General features: G+C 34.4%; 1 protein-coding gene across 1 annotated transcript in view; it reads left to right on the forward strand.

The window, feature by feature from the left end:
- Positions 1 to 298: 298 nt before the first annotated feature.
- LOC122043880 overlaps positions 299 to 23559 on the forward strand; it is a 29001-nt gene continuing 5740 nt past the window's right edge. Inside the window, exons 1-6 of the mRNA XM_042604447.1 lie at positions 299 to 338; positions 4771 to 4931; positions 20967 to 21124; positions 21400 to 21562; positions 21949 to 22085; positions 22393 to 23080. Coding sequence (XP_042460381.1) covers positions 299 to 338; positions 4771 to 4931; positions 20967 to 21124; positions 21400 to 21562; positions 21949 to 22085; positions 22393 to 23080 — 1347 coding nt within the window. The remainder of the gene's footprint in view (positions 339 to 4770; positions 4932 to 20966; positions 21125 to 21399; positions 21563 to 21948; positions 22086 to 22392; positions 23081 to 23559) is intronic.

Genomic DNA, 23559 nt, shown 5'->3' on the forward strand with positions numbered 1-23559 from the left:
GGAGCGTTCTCCTCCGACAAGGTATTCCTTCTTCATCCCTATCTCAGCGGATCTTCCTGTGGACGACGTTCCGAAAGCAGAAGTATCCGACTGTGCCTTCTTCTCCGGCGAGTTCCATCTCTCTAAATCCATCATTGTGCCGTTGTGGAGCCTTCACCTGTGGACGACATTTCGGAAGCAGTGATCCTCTATCTCAAATGCAGTGACTGTCCAATTCTGGAAGAAGAAAGCTCGATCTTAGTTGTGTATCAATTTCCAGCCGATAAGTAGCAGTCATTGGGTTTGTTGTTCACCAGTGATGGCGTTCCAGATCTGGGCCCTTTGTGTGACGGCAAAGGGTAGTTGAATTGGTATATGATTATGGAGGAATGAGTTTGGTTGATTAACTTAGTTTGTTTCCATGTTTAGATTTGTTAGTCTTTGTTCTTATGCATTTTGGATATTGTAGTTAATGTTTTGATTCATGCTGCGTAGTTGTTAGTTTACTTTCATGTTAATTGTTTAAGGTTAATGTAGTTTACTTTCTTGCTTAATTAGGTTGTTATGTTTGTTATTGCTTCTTAGATTGATAGATTGCACTTTGTTTAGTTTCATATTCTGTTTAGTTCCATTTATGTATAATTGTTGATCTTGTATGATAGGGTGATAATGTGGTACAAGTTTAGCTTTTATGCATAATTAGGTTTTGTTTAATTGTTGTTTAGTTATTTGTCTTTGTTTAACTGTTGCTTTCTTTATGAATATTTCTTGGATCCTCATAGTGTAGAGTGACATTGCATTGTGAATTCATATTTGCTGTATAGTTAGGATTTCCTTATTTGCATTAGGTGTAGAAATTCCAAAACAAAACCCCATTATTCGATTTCGTCTGAAAACAAATGTCCTGCCATTAGTTCCCTGGAGAGACGACCCGGTCCTCTACTATACTACCTTAGTGTAGGTTAAGGGGTTTGGTTGAGTATAAATGAATTAATTTGATCCTGTGCAAGTGACACTCGCGCACGCTCATCAAAATGACTACATGTTACCCCTAGCCCTAGCAATACCCCATCAAAATGACTTAGATTTGATTCTCTGAAGCATACATATGTTGCATTAAAATCTTGGTTTTTGTGTAGGTCTTTCTTCACCATATACTATGCACCCATCGTAGAGATCATTGATTACTACCAGTTGGATAGGCTAGTTTACTATAGTCATGCAGTAAATCTAGACTTATGTGTATAGTTTTACAATAATCTTGTTATGATTGATGACCTGTCTTACTCTTCTAGTGTTGGTGGAAGGGACCTACACTTTTCCCTCACTCTATTATATGATAGCCTAGGCCTTAGGAGGTCTGCTTGTCCATTTTTGTGCTATCCTAGTAGAGATTTGTTATTTGGCGAACCTTACTCCCATATTATATTAGATACTATCTACATGTATTTTTTTGGGAGAAGAGACTACCTACAGTGAGACTTTAGGTCACTCTCTTTTAGGGTCCAGGACTATATCCTATATCGAGTCCCGACTACTTGCATTCCGCCGATCACATCTCGCGATGATGCGATCATCTCGTTCATTTTTTTTTGCATGCACTACGCCAACTTCTTGACATCGACATTGTATTACACATTCCACAATGTCATTCATGCATTCAGTCTCGTCATTAGGCTACAAGTTCACATGTCATACTGTTATATTTTGACATATATATTCTCAGCTAGAGGAGTAGATATGACGTAAGGTACGACCACTCCCCTTAGCGCATATGACAAGATTGGCCAGCGTCAGTTTGCATTAGTGTATATAGACATCATTGCTCAGTGGGGACTAGCTTAGAGAGCGGGACCACAGTCAGATATATCAGGCGAGGCTGAGGATGATTTTCCAACTATTATTCTGGCCGAGGGGGAGGAGTTGCTAACATTCACGGAGGAGGAGCTCTTAAGACATATTCTCTGACTCCGACTCAGCCCTCGACCTCACTGTTTGTCGAGGACCGACTGGCTCGACTCGAGGAGTCCTCCGCATAGCTTCGGCAGTCAGTCTCGGATGGCTTTAGTGTCATTTTGGGGGAGATGACTATCGGCTTCTCTGCTCTCCATGAGGAGATTACCGCTGGTTTTCAGCAGATCCTACGAACTGTGCGAGCACCTGAGTAGCCTCCACCTCTAGCTAATGATCAACTTTGATTTTATTTATTATATAGTGCATGTTTTGGATTCTGTAAATATTTAACATATACTATTTACCACTTTTTACCTCTATTGTTTGATCAATTTAGGAATGTGTTTGATAGAATAGAATTGCTAATTTTTTTTACTTTCTTTAAAATAGTTTAAAAATTCTAAGGAAAAATCTTTACTTTTATTTTCTTAAAATTCTAATTTTCTTAGACTTTCAAAATTGATTTTAACCTTAGTCTAGATAAGATCCATAGAAAGCATGTTCATATAGATCTAGGACTTGAGCATCTCACAAATGCACTAGACTTACCTTGAATGTGTAATCACTAACTTTGAACTGTCAGATGCATAAGCAGATTGTCTGGACTTAAGATGCTTATATTTATGCATCAACACAAGTCTGAGAATTCAAGTGTCTTTCAAATGTCTTTGAGAATTACTTTAAATATACTTTTGAAAAATGTTTTCGAAAACACACTCAACTTTTCCAAAATTCCTTTTGAAAAATTATACTTCCAGATCATGTTGACTACATTTGCAAGTAAGGGTTAGCATTCGGTTAATTCGGTCCATAAATTAATCGAATTAATTGAAAATCGATTTAGTGTTGGCTAATCAAATCAAATCAAATCAAAATTTTACTAAAACTGAATTAATCGAATTAGTTATTTCAGTTAACACCGAATTAACTAAATGTGTTTAAAATAACAATAAAAGGAATTTATATAAAATTAATATTAAATTAACCGAATTAACTGGATGCTCACCCCTATTTGCAAGTAGGTTGAAAAAGATAATACAACTTATCTTCAAATATTTTCAAGTTCAAAATTCTTAATAAGGAATTATGAAAATATTCTCAAATTCTTATTTAAGATTCTTTGAAATTCCTTATGCATAAATTCTTCAAAACTCATTTCAAAATACAAAAGTACTTTTCAAATCATTATTAGGCTATTTTTGGAAATTATCTTGAAAGTTTCTTCAAAGCTATTTAAACTTTAAACTTTGAAATTTGTAAAAATTATCTTTTAAAACCAAGTATAAAATTTCTAAACTTTTTGTGTACAAAATTTTGATTTTTTTTATAAAATATAAGTGTTTTGATGAAAGTTTCTTTTAAGGTTTATAAACTCTTTAATTCCTTTCCCCAATAATCCTGAAAGCTTTTCTTGTGTTAAGTAAATTTTATTATTCTCACTAATTACTTTACTTATTACATAGTTTCTGTTAACTCATTTATCTACTCATGTTTTTTTATGAATGTCAAAGGGAGAGGGTTAGGAGCTAAGTTAGAAAACAAACGCAAATCAGAATAATTTAACTCTAAAAATGATAAAAAGAATGAAACCAATTATCTCTTTTTTTTTGTGTGTGCCACTTCTCTTAGAATAATGTTATGTGTGTTTGTTATATTTTTCTCTAACTTAACCCAAGTTATCATTGCATCAAAAAAGGAGAGATTGCTGGTGCAGTTTTACACTGACGGTTTAACTCAAGTTTTGATGAATGACAAGTGAGTTAAGTTAGGTATTTTGTAATCAATTGTTTTACCGAGTATGCAGGAATTGACGAGTCCAAAAGACCGGACTCTGGGTTGAAATCCAGTTAGGTCTACGAGACCAGATAGTTGGTGTGAAGTCTAGATAGGTCAACAGACCGACTGGATATCTAGCAGGAAGTTCAGCTGGGTCCGTGGGACCGGACAACCGACAAAAGTCCAGCCGGGTCTGCGTACTGGACAATTGGCATGAAGACCTAGTGGTCAGAAGACTAGTCAACCAACTTCAAGATGGTAAGTAAAAGTAAGTCACTAGAAGAGAGTGACTTTATGAGAACGCGTCCTAGTTTAGGGACTCTAGGCGTCAGTCCAGGTTATGCCTATTTTGGATCTCTAATCTGAGACCTTGACTAGTTCCTGGTCCTGGGAGGATAGGAGCTAATTACTACTTCTTATTTTCACTGTGTTAACTTTGTTTTACATGTTAATTGTTTTAGTTTTGGACTAACACAACTTGCAAGGCAAAAATAAGCAAAAAGCCTTCGGATGAACAGTACCCGAAGGTGCCTTCAAGTATTGGAAGATGCCTTCGCACTGTTCATGGAAGGTGCCTTTAATGGCTTGAAGGCGCCTTCCAAGGGATAAAATTTAGATCTCAGCGCAGATAAGGCACAACAAAAATAGGATAAAGTGTCTCTCATTGGAGGCGGCTTCAACACCTGTAGAATGCACCTTTCATGCCCTATTTAAGGCAGTCTCAACCAAGCTTCAAAAAACAACTAATATACGAGCTACTACGCGTCTATTTGAGGTCTGCTACGAAGGTGCTTCATCCGACTACTACTTCGAGAACTTTCGATCGCGGCCAGTACATCGACACCAACACTCGAGCGCTCTCATTTCAATTCATACGCGTCAGTAATGGAAGTTTTTTTTAATTCATACGCGCCAGTTTTTTTTAATTAATTAATTCACTGCAGTTTCAAATGGAACTTGGATGCTGCAAACCGTCGGTTCCTTCTTTATTTTGCCTCCAAGATTGCATTTTTAAGCAAAAAAAAATTATTTCTTTTAGGCAAATTCCATAAATTTTCTAAGAGATTGAACTGAAAAAGGTTGAAGGAGGCACCCTTCAATATCCTGGCTCCGCCCGTGCCACCGTCAACCTTTGTGCAGGCTTGGGTTGGCGCAGGGACGCCATCGAGCTGAGTGTGGTTGTGGGCAAGGGATTTCCGATTGCCACCGGATTCTGGAATCAGGTAAGGTTCTGCACTTGTTTCCATGTAGAAGTTCCTGCTACTTTTTCAACTTTTCTCAAGATGTTAATTTTTTTGTTTGAAAATAATCCTTTGGTTGCACATTTGTCTTTCATATAAAAGAGTTTCTTTTTCTCTGGTTGTATTAGTATTTTTCCCTTTCACAATGCGCAATTTGACTGAAATAGAATGAAAAATTCACTTTGTCTTAGTATTTTCCATACGTTGTATTTCTCTATACTTGGATCTTTTTTTTTTCAAAAAGAAAAATCTGTTTTAGTGAATTTATATCAGTGACAATTGACAAAACAATAAATTGCCCCATTAGGCTATATGAGATTAATCGAGGAAGAGAGTCACCAAAGAAGGGAAAAAAATACAATTCATTTAAATGTAGATGAAGATATAATAGAGATCGAGCCCAATCGCTTTGGAGGATTCATATAGCCGATCATACTTAATGAGATAAAGATTTGGTTGTTGATGCTGATATAAAACAAGGGCAAATGCTACCGAAATTGAACTAATTTGAGTTGTATATGACACTACATATGGCTCATGGGCTCATGAGATCCATCTAGCTGACTCAAATATCTATTGCACTATAAGAGTTGATGTTCATTACTGAATACTTAGGTATGATCATCGATGGCCTGATGAAATTCATATAACAGACCTAAATATTTGTCTTACACAAGTAGTTGATGTTTGTTGCTGTCATACCTAGGTACAATAATCTAATCTCTGATAACTTTACATTTTGTTTGTTTCTTGTAACTATTGGAACATTTTTGGTTGACTCTTTAGCGTATTATCTGTTTGTTTGTAGAATCCTGTACAAATTCTCTACTATACTACATTTTTGAATTAGTTGTTGGCAGATTTGCATTGTTTGTTAATGTCTTTATCAGATTTGAATGGTCGTGACAGTTCCATTTGTTAGCTCATTCAACTATCATTATAAATATTAATATCGTTAAACTTATTGAAAAAATCAAATGCGATTACGTGAATTAACTGGAGTCAAAATAATGCATGTTCTGTCACAATCGGATGAAAGATGGGGTGACGAACAAAACTTTACTTTTCATCAAATATGTTTTGCGACATTACACGCATCATTTTTCAAGAGCTAAGATATACTATATCCTCCAACTTTTTCAAGAGCTACAGATATACTCAAAATCTATTTTAGACCTTTAGCTATTTCTCGAAACTTTGCAACTGTCTCTTTGAAGTATCTGTTCAGCTTTCTCTGGAGATATATCCTTGCTTGCTTCATCATCAGATGTCGATAGCTTCATTTTTTGAATCCTTGAAGCTATCTCTGAAGGATCTTCATAAGTCTTCTTCGGAGTCGGTATCCATCTCTTCATATGATAGTGACATGCATAATCTTTTATCACACCTCTTTTCATTTCTTCCACAAATACATGTTTATGTTCGTGTCCCGGTAAATCGAGGCACTCTATAATATTTCTATTTAAATAATTAAAAGATAGATTAATAAGTTTTAATAAAAAATAATTTATATATTAATAAATTACTTTTTTTTTATTTGCAGTGCTAAATTTATAGTCATATTCATCATCCATTGACAAACTGCATTGAATTTAATAAAATATTTATTGAATATATATCTAATAACCTTCTATATGAGTTTGAGAAAATTGAAGATTATACCTAGATTCAATGAAGCCAAAATGAATCTTGATGAAGTGCCAGGACTGCTGCTCACTTGTATGTAACAACAATCTGTGATCCGGTGATGACCCTGTACTTGTATTTGTAATTGTATCACAGTCTTTGGAACTTCAAGCATAAGAGTTTTTGACCCTACAGTTGGATCAGATGGGTCAAAAGGCCTAGTGTGACGAGCCTTTTTCATAACATTAGAAATTCTATCATAATGATAGCGGATGGGAATTGCGACATCGACCGAGATCGCTGGATGAACACCGACTGGGATCGCTGGAAGGGCACCGGCTGGGATCACTGCGCAGTTGGTCGCCGGAATCGCCGAGATTTGTCGCCCAAATCCAAGAATAGTCCGATTTGGCATGGTATGTTTCCTTCAATTTGAGCATAATTAAAATGTTTAGCATAATTAAAGTGAGTTTCTATAGGTGGCAGAAAATAAATTTTGCATATATAAACGATGATCTCTATAGAATTCTAAGGGAATATTTTCAACTATCATTCTTAAAAGACTAAATTTCTAGTGCTAGAAATACTGTCATATCACAGTAATTTTAGAAATTAATTGTATACAGCAAAGAGCAATGCACTATAATACTATAATATTATAATATGTTGTGTCCGGGTTGATTCCAATTCTTTCTATCTTCTCTACACATAAACTTGCATCTTCAAGATTACCCCTTTTGACCAATGCACTTATTGATGCACAATACGCAAACACATCTGTTGTATAACCTTTCTTTATCATCCCATCAAATATATGAAATCCATGTTCAAATTTTCCATGTCTAAAGCAGCATTCCATGACTGTTGTGTTCTATATCTTTCCTTCTTGATTCCTTTTAATACTGACATCTAACCTTGTTCTTGATTGCGGGGTAGCTATGGAATGATTATGAAGTAAAGTAATATAACATTAATTCTCAACTCATCAATCTCACCGATCTTCTAAAATGCACTCCAATTCCTCTTACACCCAAAGGAGATACATGTTAGGTTAAGAATCTTGATTATCATTGCATGCAAATAGGTAGTAAACATTCCATACATTGAAAACCAATTTGATATCAATTTAAATTAATATATAATATTATAAACATTTTAAAATTTATTCAAAATGATTAGCAAACTAATTAAATATTACCTTCGCTAAAATATTTATCATTCTTTGATCTTTATCTCACAACTAGTAGTGTTCTAAAGAGTCTAGATGCATCTCTATACGCCTTTAAATTCCATTGTTATCATATATCTTGGATGGTAGGATCGGGATGGAAAATCTATACATATTACATATATGAGTATAACATCCATGATAACGCTGTCGAACTCTATCTCCGTAGAGATACTCTAATAATATAAAAAAAACTAAAGTAATAAGTAGCAACATGTAGAGAACTATTTAATTTCCCCTTCACATATTTTTTTAATATACTTCAATTCACACGTAAAAAAAAGGTCATTATGTCGCTCTTAACACCCTTTATGCCACCATACACACATTTCATTGTCAGGTTAATAAATAATATTTGAAAAATTCTAAATTTATTCAAAACTACAAAAGGCAAACTTAATTTATCAAGTAGGAAATATTACCTAGGCTAAAATCTTCATCTGATCAATGACTAAGCTAGTTGTCTTCCAAAGAATCTGGATGCATCTGTATGCACCCTAAATTCCATGCTTAGCATAGTATCTTGTGTGGTGAATTTAGGCTAGGAAGACTATGCACATGTGAGTTTGTCATTTGTGCTAACGCTATTAAACTCTATCTCTACAGAGCTTATAATAACAAAAAAGAAAATAAAAAAAATCAAAGAGAGATCTAAGTTAATAAATAGCAACTTGCAGAACATTATCTAATTGCACCTTCACATATTTCTTAATGGTATTCACATTTCACATTTTTTAGAAAACGATCATTATCTCTCTTAGGATCCTATGCCACTCACCGTACACAAATCTTATTCTTCTCTTTTTATTTACATAAACAATGCTTAACAATTTCACTAAAAGCAAAAACAATTATAGTCTAAAATTTACACTTGGGTAGAACCGTGTGTTCATCACAATAACATTTGTTCTCTTACCTTTAATGCTTCTAGAGCATTTGCATTGCACCCACTTATCCGATGAAAATGTCATTCTTAGGGCATCTCCAATAGTTAGAGTTCTACAAAAACTTTTTTTATGATTCCAATATGCCATATCATGCCACATCAACATTCTGAAAACCTATTGAAACAACTCCAAGTAGTTAGAGTTCTAAATAATTTTTAAGTGGTCTAATTAATAACATGTAATTACATGGTTACATGCATATTACATTAATTTCAAAGAAAAAAACAGGTTTGAAATTTCACTACTGCTCTTAAAATACAAAGCTCAAACCTTGCATTCACAATAGTTAAAACTTTTTTGTTCAGCTTTTTTATTTTTCAAACCTCTTTAAAAACCTTGCATTGGAGATGTCCTTAACTTTTCCCTCACAGCCATAATAATGAAAGCAAACAAGTTGCAACTCTTGTGATTCCAGCTTACACAAAATCCTTTTGAGTGAAGTGGTGCATCATGCTTAAGTCTAACAGTGAATTGAATATGAAAACAGAAAGCTCTTGCCTTTTCAACCGTCCTTAATTTTTTTTCTTACCAATTTTCTTAAGTATCAAACTAATCGTGTGGACCACACAAAGGGACTAGAATGTGTGGGCATTCCTCTTTCATCAACCTCCCAACGGCTAAACTTGTAACATCTTTTGTCGCTATTTGTAGCATATTCTCTTTCCCAACCTCCTTAATACATTCATCAACATATTCTCTGAGAGTTCTCAAATGCATTAATGGACTTCAAAAAACTTATGCCTGAATGTGTGCGCAAGTTCATAATGCTTCTGTTATTTTCTATGAATCGGTCATAGTTGTGAAACTAGTTCTCTTCTAAGAATTCCTATGAACTTGTTAATCTTTTTTGATCTTTACCACTTCTTATCTCTTAAGTAAAGGTTCACTAAACTCATAGTTGGACCTTTATAGTTTAAACCATGTTAACCAATTGCATCTACCATAGTGTGGAAAGGCTTCAAGGAGGTTGCATGAAATGGAATACATGCCTCAGAATCATCTAGCAACATATTGGTCAACTCTATCCCTTTCTTCCTTTGCAGATTTATCTTTAATACTACTTTCCCTCAAAAGCCTTTTATTGCCCACTTCTTGAATTTCCTCATCCCATTCGCATAAATATTAACCTCTTCTGTTTCTTTTCCGAGTAACTCTTCCTTGTCATTCTTCTTTTTTGTTGACTCAGTGTATTCAAGGATCATTTGAAAGGACCCGGTTTGATTTTGCCTACCTATATTGCTCCTTTGTATACGATGTAGAAGATATTATGAAAGGGGTTGTAATTAGATTAAATTCAAAGCTTCAGTTGTGGAGTAAAACCTTTAGAATTGGATGCAGTTTCATAGAAGAGACCAATGGAATAGTTATTATGGATGGAAATGGAATTTCTGTAATAATTTTTGGTATTTTGGATCCATCATCCAATAAGAAAGAGGCATCAAGGAATAGGTGGTCAAAATGGATAGAAGCTTTTGGAGTCTTATGTGATCATTGTATTCCCCTTACGTAAGATTTTGTTTCTATAATCTATAATTTATGCATTGAGGTGGCGTTTAGTTTATGGGTTTGGGAATGAGGGAATGGATTCATTCCCAAACCTTGTGTTTGGTTGATGGGAATGGAATCAAGATTTTGAAATGAAACCCCAAAACTTGTGTATGTATGAAACCCACCTCCTCCCTTGGGGTTTGATGGAATAGGAATGTGAATTAAGTTTTAGACAAAAATACCCTTAGTCTATTTGTTCAATTTTTTTTAATTTCACACTCTCTCTCCTTGTTCTCTCTCATCATATTTTCTCTCTCCTTATTTTATCATCACACTTTCTCTCTCAACATACTTTCTCTCTCATTCTCTCTCATTACACATTCTCTACAATTTTCTCTCCTATCATACACTCTCTCTCCTCATTCTCTCTCTTCATTCTCTTCCATCACATTTTCTCTCATTACACATTCTCTTTATTTTTTCATCATACTTTTTCTTTCATCGCACTTTTTCTCTCATCATACTTTCTTTCCTCAATCTCTCGTAGTATACTCTCTCCCCTCATTTTCTCTCCTCACATTTTCTCTCTCTTCATTCTCTCTCATCACATTCTCTCTCTTTATTTTCTCTCAGCACACTTTCTCTCTCATTATACTCTCTCTCCCTAGTCTCTCATTTTCTCTCATCACACTTTCTCTCTCATTATACTCTCTCTCCCTAGTCTCTCATTTTCTCTCATCACAATTTCTCTCTTCATTTTTCCTATAACTCTTTCTCTCTCATCATACTTTCTCTCTCGTCAATTTTTTCATTCTCTCATAATACTTTCTTCATTTTTTCCATCACCCTCTCTCTCAACATACTTTCTCTCTCCTCAGTTTCTCATTTTCTCTTATCACACTTTCTCTCTCTTCATTTTTTCTCATTATTTTATATCTCTCAATCCATTTTCTCTCTCATTGCACTTTCTCTCTCATCGTACTTTCTCTCTCCTCTCTTTTTCATTTTCTCTCATAATACTTTCCCTCTCTTCATTTTTCCCACCACTCTTTCTCTCTCAACATACTTTCTCTCTTATCATACTTTTTCTCTTCCCATTCTCTCCTATCATACTTTTTCTCTTCCCATTCTCTCCTATCATGCACTCTCTCCTCATTCTCTCATCATGCTTTCTCTTTCTTCATTTTTTCCAACACACTTTCTCTCTCAGCACACTTTCTCTTTCATCATTTTCTCTCGTCATATGTTTCTCTCCCATCTAATTTTTTCTCTTATTTTCCTGTAAGGGTAAAAAAGGAAATTTAGGTTCATTCCGATTGAAAATATTTAATTAACCAAACACCATTTTTAAGAATGATACCCAAACTCATACCCATTCCGATTCCTAGGAGAGAACCAAACGCCCCCTGAGTCGTGGGCTTTTAGGAAGCAAAATAGAAAGGATATCATGTAGTCGTGTGAGCATTGAAAAATTCTAGGTCAATCTGCCATTCTTTATTAATTGAAATTTTTGGCTTTTAGGAAATATTTTCTAAAAGTTAATATTCCAGAAACGATAATACTAAGATGAATGTATGAATTTACTAAAAAGTATAAAATAACAAATACCAATATTCAAAGCAATTAGATATCACTTCAATCAATGGTCCAATGAGATAAAATAGGTTGAGATGGTATATATATGTAAGATGACCGAAGAGTTGAACGAATAAAGTGAGGCCAAAGAGAACATTAACTATTAGTTAATGTAATGAATTAAGTAAATTACATTTGGATCATAATCTGATTCACCCAAGTCCTTAAGAATATCCTTTAAGAAGCTTCGAATCTCTTTCAAGGGGAAAAAGAGACAAAATTGCATTTATAATACAAAACTGCATTGATGTGTCGATAGACATGAAAGACAAACAAAAAAGGGTGACTAACTTTGAGGGTTTGACCTTCTTACCTTACCTTGGTATCTTCTTCTCCAGGCGGCGAGTATACGGAAGAGCTTTAGGTTTTCTGCTAAGAGGCAAAGTTTCATTAGAAGTTCCACGTGTATAGCTAAGAATAGATAACATGGGCAAAATTTCATTTTTCCATATATTTTTTTTTTGAACTCCTGGACTTTCAAAATGACAAATTGTCCTCCAAAATTCATGGCAAAGAATTTAAAAAACTTCATAATTATGTGTCGTTGTTGGTGTAGTACCGATAATTAAATTTGTATTTTGATATCTGCTAAAAAAAATAAAATAAAATTAGAAATTATGTATTTGACCTGAGTGGTAAGTATGTATGATACTTGTTATTAGGGATGGTAATGAATTGGGTTTAAACTCGACCTTGTATTAAATCTGTTCCGTTTAATGTGAGTTTATATTTGGTCAAATGGGTTACGTGATGGGCCTAAATTTGTTGATCGGGTTTAGAAGCCGGTTCGGGGTGGATTACGGGTTTCAATGAACCTGCCTCGAACCTGCCCCGTTTATAATAATTGGTAAGAAAAAAAGATTAAGGACAGTTGAAAAGGTAAGAGCTTTCTCTGTTTTCATATTCAATTCACTATTAGACTCAAGCATGATGCACCACTTCACTCAAAAGGATTTTGTGTAAGCTGGAATCACAAGATTTGCAACTTGTTTGCTTTCACTATTATAGTTGTGAGGGAAAAGTTAAGAATGACATTTTCTTCGGATAAGTGGGTGCAATGCAAATGGTCTAGAAGCATTAAAGGTAAGTGAACAAATGTTATTGTGATGAACACACGGTTCTACCCAAGTGTAAATTTTAGACTATAATTGTTTTTGCTTTTAGTGAAATTGTTAAGCATTGTTTATGTAAATAAAAAGAGAAGAATAAGATTTGTGTACTGTGAGTGACATAGGATCCTAAGAGAGATAATGGTCGTTTTTAAAAAATGTGAAATGTGAATACCGTTAAGAAATATGTGAAAGTGCAATTAGATAATGTTCTGCAAGTTGCTACTTATTAACTTAGTTCTCTCTTTATTTTTTTTTTGCTATTATAGGCTTTGTTGAGATAGAGTCTAATAGCGTTAGCACAAATGACAAACTCACATGAGCATAGTCTTCCTAGCCTAAATTCACCACACAAGATATTATGCTAAGCATGGAATTTAGGGTGCATACAGATGCATCCAGATTCTTTGGAAGACAACTAGCTTAGTCATTGATCAGATGAAGATTTTAGCCTAGGTAATATTTCCTACTTGATAAATTAAGTTTGCCTTTTGTAGTTTTGAATAAATTTAGAATTTTTCAAATATTATTTATTAACCTGACAATGAAATGTGTGTATGGTGGCATAAAGGGTGCTAAGAGCGACATAATGACCTTTTTTTATGTGTGAATTGAAGTATATTAAAAAAATTTGTGAAGGGGAAATTAGATAGTTCTCTACATGTTGCTACTTATTACTTTAGATTTTTTTATATTATTAGAGTATCTCTACAGAGATAGAGTTCGACAGCGTTATCATGGATGTTATACTCATATATGTAATATGTATAGATTTTCCATCTCGATCCTACCATCCAAGATATATGGTAACAATGGAATTTGAAGGCGTATAGAGATGCATCTAGACTCTTTAGAACACCACTAGTTGTGAGATAGAGATCAAAGAATGATAAATATTTTAGCGAAGGTAATATTTAATTAGTTTGCTAATCATTTTGAATAAATTTTAAAATGTTTATAATATTATATATTAATTTAAATTGATATCAAATTGGTTTTCAATGTATGGAATGTTTACTACCTATTTGCATGCAATGATAATCAAGATTCTTAACCTAACATGTATCTCCTTTGGGTGTAAGAGGAATTGGAGTGCATTTTAGAAGATCGGTGAGATTGATGAGTTGAGAATTAATGTTATATTACTTTACTTCATAATCATTCCATAGCTACCCCGCAATCAAGAACAAGGTTAGATGTCAGTATTAAAAGGAATCAAGAAGGAAAGATATAGAACACAACAGTCATGGAATGCTGCTTTAGACATGGAAAATTTGAACATGGATTTCATATATTTGATGGGATGATAAAGAAAGGTTATACAACAGATGTGTTTGCGTATTGTGCATTAATAAGTGCATTGGTCAAAAGGGGTAATCTTGAAGATTCTAGTTTATGTGTAGAGAAGATAGAAAGAATTGGAATCAACCCGGACACATCATATTATAATATTATAGTGCATTGCTCTTTGCTGTATACAATTAATTTCTAAAATTACTGTGATATGACAGTATTTCTAGGACTAGAATTTTAGTCTTTTAAGAATGATAGTTGAAAATATTCCCTTAGAATTCTATCGAGGTCAGTGTTTATATATGCAAAAAAAAATTTTCTGCCACCTATAGAAACTCATTTTAATTATGCTAAACATTTTAATTATGCTCAAATTGCAAGAAACATACCATGCTAAGCCGGATTATTCTTGGATTTGGGCGACAGATCTCGGCGATTCCGGCCACCAACTGCGTAGTGATCCTAGCCGGTGTCCTTCCAGCGATCCCAGTCAGTGTTCATCCTGCGATCTCAGCCGATGTCGCAATTCCCATCCGCTATTATTATGATAGAATTTATGATGTTATGAAAAAGGCTCGTCACACTAGGACTTTTAACCCATCTGATCCGACTGGGTTAAAAACTCTTATGCTTGAAGTTCCAAATACTGTGATACAATTATAAATACAAGTACATGGTCGTCACCGGATCATAGATTGCTGTTACATACAAGTGAGTAGTAGTCCTGACACTTCATCAAGAATCATTTCGGCTTTCATTGAATCTAGGTATAATCTTCAATTTTCTCAAATTCATATAGAAAGTTATTAGATATATATTCAATAAATATTTTATTTAATTCAATACAGCTTGTCAATGGATGATGAATATGACTATAAATTCAGCACTACAAATAAAAAATAAGTAATTTATTAATATATCAATTATTTTTTATTAAAATTTATTAATCTATTTTTTATTTATTTAAATAGAGATTATAGAGTACTTCGATTTACCAAGACACGAACATAAACATGTATTTGTGGAAGAAATGATAAGAGGTGCGATAAAGGATTATGCATGTCACTGTCATATAAAGAGATGGATACCGACTCCGAAGAAGACTTATGAAGATCCTTCAGAGATAGCTTCAAGGATTAAAAAAATGATGCTATCGACATCTAATAATGAAGCAAGCAATGATATATCTCCAGAGAAAGCTGAACAAATACTTCAAGATACAGTTGCAAAGTTTCGAGAAGTGGCTAAAGGTCTAAAAGAGATTTTGAATATATCTGTAGCTCTTGAAAAAGTTGGAGGATAAGTATATCTTAGCTCTTGAAAAACGTTGCCTGTAATGTCTTAAAACATATTTGATGGAAAGTAAAGTTTTATTTGTCACCCCATCTTTCATCCAATTGTGACAGAACAGGCATTATTTTGACTCTAGTTGATTCACAGAATCGCATTCGATTTCTTCAATAAGTTTAACGATATTAATATTTATTATGATAGTTGAATGAGCTAACAAATGGAACTGTCACGACCATTCAATCCGATAAAGACATTAACAAACAATGCAAATTTGCCAACAACTAATTTAAAAATGTAGTATAGTAGAGAATTTGTACAAGATTCTACAAACAAACAGATAATGCGCTAAAGAGTCAACCAAAAGTGTTCCAATAGTTCCAGGAAACAAATAAAATGTAAAGCTGTCAGAGATTAGATTATTGTACCTAGGAATGAAAGCAACAAACAACAACTACTTGTGTAAGACAAATATTTTGGTCTGCTATATGAATTTCATCAGGCCATCAATGATCATACCTAAGTATTCAGTAATGAACATCAACTCTTATAGTCCAATAGATATTTGAGTCAGCTAGATGGATCTCATGAGGCCATGAGCCATATGTAGTGTCATATACAACTCAAATTAGTTCAATTTCGGTAACATTTACCCCTATTTTACATCAGCATCGACAACCAAATCTTTATCTCATTAAGTATGATCGGCTATATGAATCCTCCAAAGCGATTGAGCTCGATCTCTATTATATCTTCATTTATATTTAAATGAATTGTATTTTTTTTCCTTCTTTGGTGACTCTCTTCCTCGATTAATCTCATATAGTCTAATGGAGCAATTTATTGTTTTGTCAATTGTCACTGATATAAATTCACTAAAACAGATTTTTTTTTTTGAAATAAAAATAATCAAGTATAGAGAAATACAACGTATGGAAAATACTGAGACAAAGTGAATTTTTCATTCTATTTCAATCAAATTGCGCATTGTGAAAGGGAAAAATACTAATACAACCAGAGAAAAAGAAACTCTTTTATATGAAAGACAAATGTGCAGCCAAAAGATTATTTTCAAGCAAAAAAAAATTAGTATCTTGAGAAAAGTTGAAAAAGCAGCAGGAACTTCTACATGGAAATAAGAGCAGAACCTTACCTGATTCCAGATCCGGTGGCAATCGGAAATCCCTTGCCATGACCACACTCAGCTCGATGACGTCCCTGCGCCAGCCCAAGCCCGCACAAAGGTCGACGGTGACATGGGCGGAGCCAGTATATTGAAGGGTGCCTCCTTCAACCTTTTTCAGTTCAATATCTTAGAAAATTTGCAGCGGGCAACCCACTTGGTCGATCTGAACAAGGAATATCTAATCTGGCATTATCACAACTCGGCCATGCACCGAGCTTCCGACGCTTAGAAAATCGAAGAATCGGCAAAGCGCACGTCGAGTGGCTATCCCACTCGGACTATATCAGGTCGCGGAACCAGCAAGGCGATTGCACGACCGAGCAGACGACATTCAAACACGACTTCTCGCTCGGAATTACAGCGGAGCTCGGACAGTGGATGGTCGGCCGAGCGACCTTCTCGCTCGGCCCAAGGACAGAGTTGCACTTGCATGGATAAAGGCTGGCCGAGCGCCCTCCTGCTCGACCTAGTAGCAGACAAAAGGAGAATCTGTCGATATCCTTTTGGGAACCCGTGCCGTTGACAGAAAGAATCGCCGACAGCATGGTCAGGCAGAGGTTCGTACGACGAAAGCTTCCACTGTCTTGTAAGAGATATGCTCGGATCGGTAAGGTATAGTGTCAAGGACATTTTACTGACATGTCTTTTCACGATAAGCTTTGAGAAGCGTGCATGCCTCGAGAAGTGTGCATGCGCGCGCTCCCGGAGCCCTATATAAAGGGCCTCGAGCTTCAACGGAGGTATGCATATTCTTCTGTAGCCACTGTTACTCTGTTGCTTTCGCTCCGCATCTTTGCTTCCATACCGCCGGTGATTGACTTGAGCGTCGGAGGGTCAACGCTGGGGAACCCCTCCTTGGTTCGGTACTGATGTTCTATGGTTGTAGGTTCACGTCATTCAGAGTCTCCACACGGTCAACGGGAGCACCACGTCCCTAGCATCCACCGTCTTGACTTTCGGACAAGATAACTACATGTTTTGGATTCGCATAAAGAGATGCAAATTGAAGAAAACCGAGCTCCTATATGTTAAATGTATGTTTTAACAATTGTTGTTGATGCTAGCCCCGTTAAAATGGGTAAATATTGAAGTCACTCCTTTGCACAAAACAGAACTTGTCTCCATTGTTTAGTGAATCGTGGCCTCTAGATTTCCTCGATTTGACAATTTTTTTCATCAAACTTAATAAATGAAATCTTAACTTTTTTCTTTGTTAATGACTCTTAGAAATCCTCGTTTATCTAAAAATTCCCATCTAGAGGTAGATACCTCCATATTAGAGGGGTTCTAGTTTAAAAATATAGCCTCTCAAATGTCCTTGTCTCACCTCTTCGCCCTTCGTGATAAGTTCATTGCTGAGAGTGTGAGAGTGGCCATCCCTATGTTAGTCGTTTTGATAGTTTAATTTGAACAATATGTTTAAAGGAATTTAGTTAAGGATAACAAAATAACTTAATCATGATTTATTAAGTTGAGAGTAAAGTACAAACAAAATAAGATTGATTTACATCTAAAACGGGGAGATCTGACGCAATGGTAAAGTTACTGTCGTGACTTGGAGGTCACGAGTTCGAGTCTCGAAAACAACCTTGCAAAACAGGATAAGGCTGCGTACAATAGATCCTTTCCTGAGACACCGCATTGGCGGGGGCACTAGGCTGCTTTTTATCCTTTGCATCTAGGAATTAAGAATTAGAAAAGGATATAACACTAAAAATGTAGAGAGTTAGTGATTGTAGATGCTAGAAAAAGAAAATTTAAAGACTTGGTAATGTTAGATGTATAAAAAAATGAAAATTCAAAGTATCTTGTTAATGAAAATGCAATTAAGGAATTTTTTTGTAAAAAAATATTTCATGACAATTTCTATAAAACATCTGGCTTTAGAGATTGAAAATTGTGATAGATTTATATGAATTTTAGATTTGTTTGTAATTTTAGATACATTTAATAGAGTAAAGACAAAATATATGATGACGAGTTACCAATAGCTGGGAGCTTTAAGCATCTAGAATCGTTTTGCAAAATGATGGTTGAAATAGAGGAGGGTGCCTAATGTTCTTTGTGATAATAAGGTACTTGTAAAACTTAAAGGGAAATTTTATAAAATGATGATACACTTATGTTATATAAAGTTGAATATTGGGTTATGAATCAAACAAAAAATAAAAAGTCGCAGAGATGAAGATATTAAGGTGGATGCGCAGACATAAGAGGATGGATAAAATAAGAAATGAGAACATTAGAAAGGAAGTCAATGTCGCACCTATCGAGAGAAAGTGATCACAAAGAACTTTTTTTAAAGAATTGAAGGTAAATAAAGAGTAGGTCCGAATGATGATCTCATTGAGGTTTGAAAGAATTTAAGAGTTTTAAAGTAGAATTTAGTAACTAAGTTATTTATCCAATTTTGGGGAATTAATAAGATATCTAAGGAATGGAGAAATAGCTTTTTTGTCCATATTTATGAGAATAAAGGTGATATACAATGCTCTAATTATAGAGGGTCAAGTTGATGAGTCTATGAAACTTTGGGAAAGAGATATTTCGAAGTGAACAAAAAATGGAAAATAAATATTTCTAAGAATCAATTTGATATCATGCTCGAAACCATAGATATTATTGATTTAGTAAGAAAGTACATAGAAGATAAGAAAATTTGCAGATGAATTTATTTAGAAATGCTATATTTTGTAAAAGAAAAGAATATCTGGAAATTACATGAATGTGAAAAAAGATATGTATAATAATATTGGTATTGGTGTTTGAGATTAAGAGTGTGGTAGATGATTTTTCTATAGATTACATTAAGGGTCATCTCACTATGTCTCTATCTGTTTCCGTCAATACTAGATGAACTAATCAAATCAATCATACCCAAGAGAAACCTCCTTGATGTATGTTTTTTGGAAATGAGAGTGTTACTTGATGGGAATGTAATTAAATTAAATTCAAAGATTAAGTTGTGGAGAAAAACTTCATGGTTAAAAATGTTTTATGATAAGTAGAACAAAAATTGCAATGTAGTAAATATAATTTTAGTAATTAGAAAAGAATGAATATAATAGTTGAGATGTATTTGAAATTATTAGGATCTAATTCAGCAAGAAATGAGGATTAGTAAAGGCATCATTAGCTGGATGAAATGAGTGGTTGAATTTAAGAGAAGCCTTCTTGAGTCTTGCGTGATTGCTGAGTGCCACTTGGACTACAAGAAATTTTTTATAAGATTGTGGTATCATACTTTATGGATTGAATGTTAGGCTATTAGGAACCAACACATAAACAAGTAGCAAAGATGAAAAACACTAAGATGGATGTATCGAGTTATTAGAAAGTATATAATAAGAAATATCAATATCGAGAATAATTAGGCGTAATTCAATAAATGAGAAAATGAAAAATAGGTTGAGATGGTATGGATGTGTTCAAAGGTGAATAGATTGTATAGTTAGAAGAGTTAAATCTATTAGAGAGAAAGCTGTAATATATAATGGATAGAGGAAGGCTAAAGAACATATTAATCTAATAAAAATATTATTTCATTGATTTGAATCATAGGAGGTGTTTGGTTGATGAGTTTGGGAATGAGGGAATGGAATGATAGTAAAAGATGGTGTTTGGATTGTGGGTTAGGGAATGATTTTTAGATTTATGGGAATCAACCAAACCCATATAACTAGGTGGGATTCATTTCCATTCTCATTCCCATTACACCTTACTATCAAACCCAAACCCATAGTCATTCCCATCATTTAACCAAACGCCACCTTAATAATTAATGGAGCTTCATGAAGGAATAAGATGCATGTAGCAGACAACATATAATTGGAACAAATATGAAGAGTTGATCTTGATGATGTGCTCTTGATTATTCTGTTATCCCCTATTCTTATTTGTTAACTAAAAGCTGTTTATAAAGTAGCTAATTATCTTGTAGTGGAGGTAGAGACTCATTATTTCACATCTTATTGTACCTTCCACATGGTCCATGATGAAGTTTATTGTTGAGGACTTTGAGAAAGCTATTTTCCGACTATGCATTTTTTTGTTCATTGGTGCTACAAGTTTGCAATGTTCTGCATTTTCAAGGAAATTCTGTTGATCATTTGTCCTGCTAATTTAGTGAGTAATTTCCTTATCTCACTGCAAATCTATATGTTTAAATTTGTCAAATGAAAGATTATTTCTGATAACTGGAATTGTTTAACTTAGGGCCAAGTAATTGGAGAAGAAGCTCTTGTTCGAATAGCTCCAACTATTGCAGGTGTGGCAGACATATCAACAGCACACCATCTCTTTAAGGCACTGGTTGGAGATGAAGAAGGCATCTCTTATAGTTTATGGACAACATATCTTTCTGAAATTTTGAAGTATGTCTGAACTTTTAATTTGTGTGCAAATACATTTATTAACAGTCTATCTGCATGACTGCATCTAGTTAATAATACATCATTCTGTCAGCCATATTGCTCTGGATATATAGCTTGCTGATGTTTATTTCGATGGGGAAGACTTGTATTCTTTCCCTATTATGTTCATTTCATCCAAGTTTGTTTTCTCTGTACTTTGTAATTCTCTTTTAACTAAACAATCTATGTTTTTTAGTTCTCTTTTTACTAAACACTTGCTTGTACTTTGTTAAAAGGGTACATCAGGCAAGACAATCATATGAAAACAGAGACAATGTGTTGCCCAATGAGCAACTTTTGTGCATTGGCTCAAGTAGGAGGCGGCCTGTTTTAAAGTGGGAGGATAACATTGCATGGCCTGGAAATCTGACTCTAACTGATAAGGCATTATATTTTGAGGTAAACAACCTTTCTTTTTGGATGAATCAACTGTCTTTTTCCAAGGACCAGCATGGTTCACATTTCTCATTCTTGCTGAGGACCAATACCCTGGCTCGGAATGAGACTTTAGACCTGGTTATTGTCTGCTAAGTAATTACATTTGTGACATTAGGTTGCACATATATGTTACTTTCTTAAGGTTGTAGTATGCTGTCATGCTTATTTTCCTGCTGAACTCTTCTCATTGCGAACACTTGCATATGTGAATGTCTTTTTTCTATAATTATAATGTAATTTGATTTGGATGAAAATAGACAACTCCAGTATATTTGACATTGTCATTTTTTAGCCAACTTATTGAGATATTAGCCCAACTGTCTTTTCAATTCCATTGATATTGGCAGGCCATTGGACTGACAGGTACTAAAAAATCAGTGAGATTGGAACTCATGCATCATGGTTCACGGGTTGATAAAACAAAAGTTCGACCTCTTGGGTCAAAATTTTTTGATTCTGCTGTATCTGTTACTAGTGGCCTCAAGTGAGTAAATTTTATATGCTTACACATCTATTTCCATTCTCCCTTGAAGCATAATGATATAAAGTGCATCAACTTGTTTTAGATTCTAATCCATGTTCGGCCATAATGTAGCTTACAGTGCATTGTCATGAACATAAAAACATCAATAAGTATTTTGAACGTGATTAGTATTAACTCAAAATATAAATTTTGGACATTTAGATTTCTCTTTTAGCTTCACATTGAATTGTGATAGCCTTACAGGTTATTAAAGTTTTGCTTTCTATACACCTGACTTTATCATAGTTCTGACATCATATTATATCAGTTCAGAAACTTGGATCCTTGAATTTATTGATTTTGGTGGTGAAATGAGACGAGACGTTTGGCATGCTTCCATTAATGAAATTATCTCAATGTATGAGTTTGTACGTGATTATGGACCAAGTGATGATGACCCATTAATCCATTATGTATATGGTTCTCATAAAGGAAGGAGACGAGTTATTAGAAGTACAGCAAACAGTATAGCAAGGTTACAATGTCTTCAGTTTATAAGAAGACTGTCAGAGGATCCAGCTAAACTGGTGCAGTTCTCATATTTACAGACTGTTCCTTATGGTGAAGTGGTTTTGCAGACTTTAGCTTTAAGTTTTTGGGGTGGGCCACTGATAACAAAGTTTGAGCAAACAAATTATCAACGAGTTGAGTGGAGTAGATCTGTTGAAGACCTTTCTGATGTTAGTATTCATGTGTTTGACATAGATGGAAGTGTGTTCTTGCGCAAGTGGATGAAATCACCAAGTTGGTCAGATAACATGTCGGTCACCTTCTGGAGGAATTCTTTAGTTAAACGTGGGATTGTGTTGGCAAAAAACCTTGTTGTAGGTGATCTAAGTCTTGTTGAGAGGGCAGCATTGACATGCAAAGTGAAAAGTCGAATAGTGGAGAAGACTCGAGCAACAATTGATGCAGCTATGATCAAAGGAATCCCAAGCAATATTGATCTTTTCAAGGTATTAATTTCTCCATCTATGAACTCTTTAATGGTTTTACTGGTAGAAAATCTGTGTTTTACACTGACTAAGCTTCTACCTCATGAAGTGCTATAGCGCGTGTCATATGAATAAACATAATGAGCATGTGGAGCTAAATAAGACAATTAATCATCGTGCCTTAGATAAAGCATGAAATGTAATACATATTCAGAGGATCAGATCCTTAGCATGCTGAAATTACCATCATGCCAGCTTAATTAATGTCCAAGTAAAATAATGTGTAAAGTAATAATTGAATTTTTGAATGCCACATTTACTTGGCTAATTATATATATTCTTGTGGTTGTGTTTTTTCCATAATTAACCTTATCTCTTGCTTTATTCACCATTAGAATAGGAAGACTCTGAATTTTCCTATGTGCTTTACCTTATCCACTTACACTGGGTTTAGGCAGGGACTCATTATTGCAGTTCGGTAATAAAAAAAAAAATCACTT

The sequence above is a fragment of the Zingiber officinale genome, chromosome 2A (assembly GCF_018446385.1).
Source record: "Zingiber officinale cultivar Zhangliang chromosome 2A, Zo_v1.1, whole genome shotgun sequence".
Classification (NCBI taxonomy): domain Eukaryota; kingdom Viridiplantae; phylum Streptophyta; class Magnoliopsida; order Zingiberales; family Zingiberaceae; genus Zingiber; species Zingiber officinale.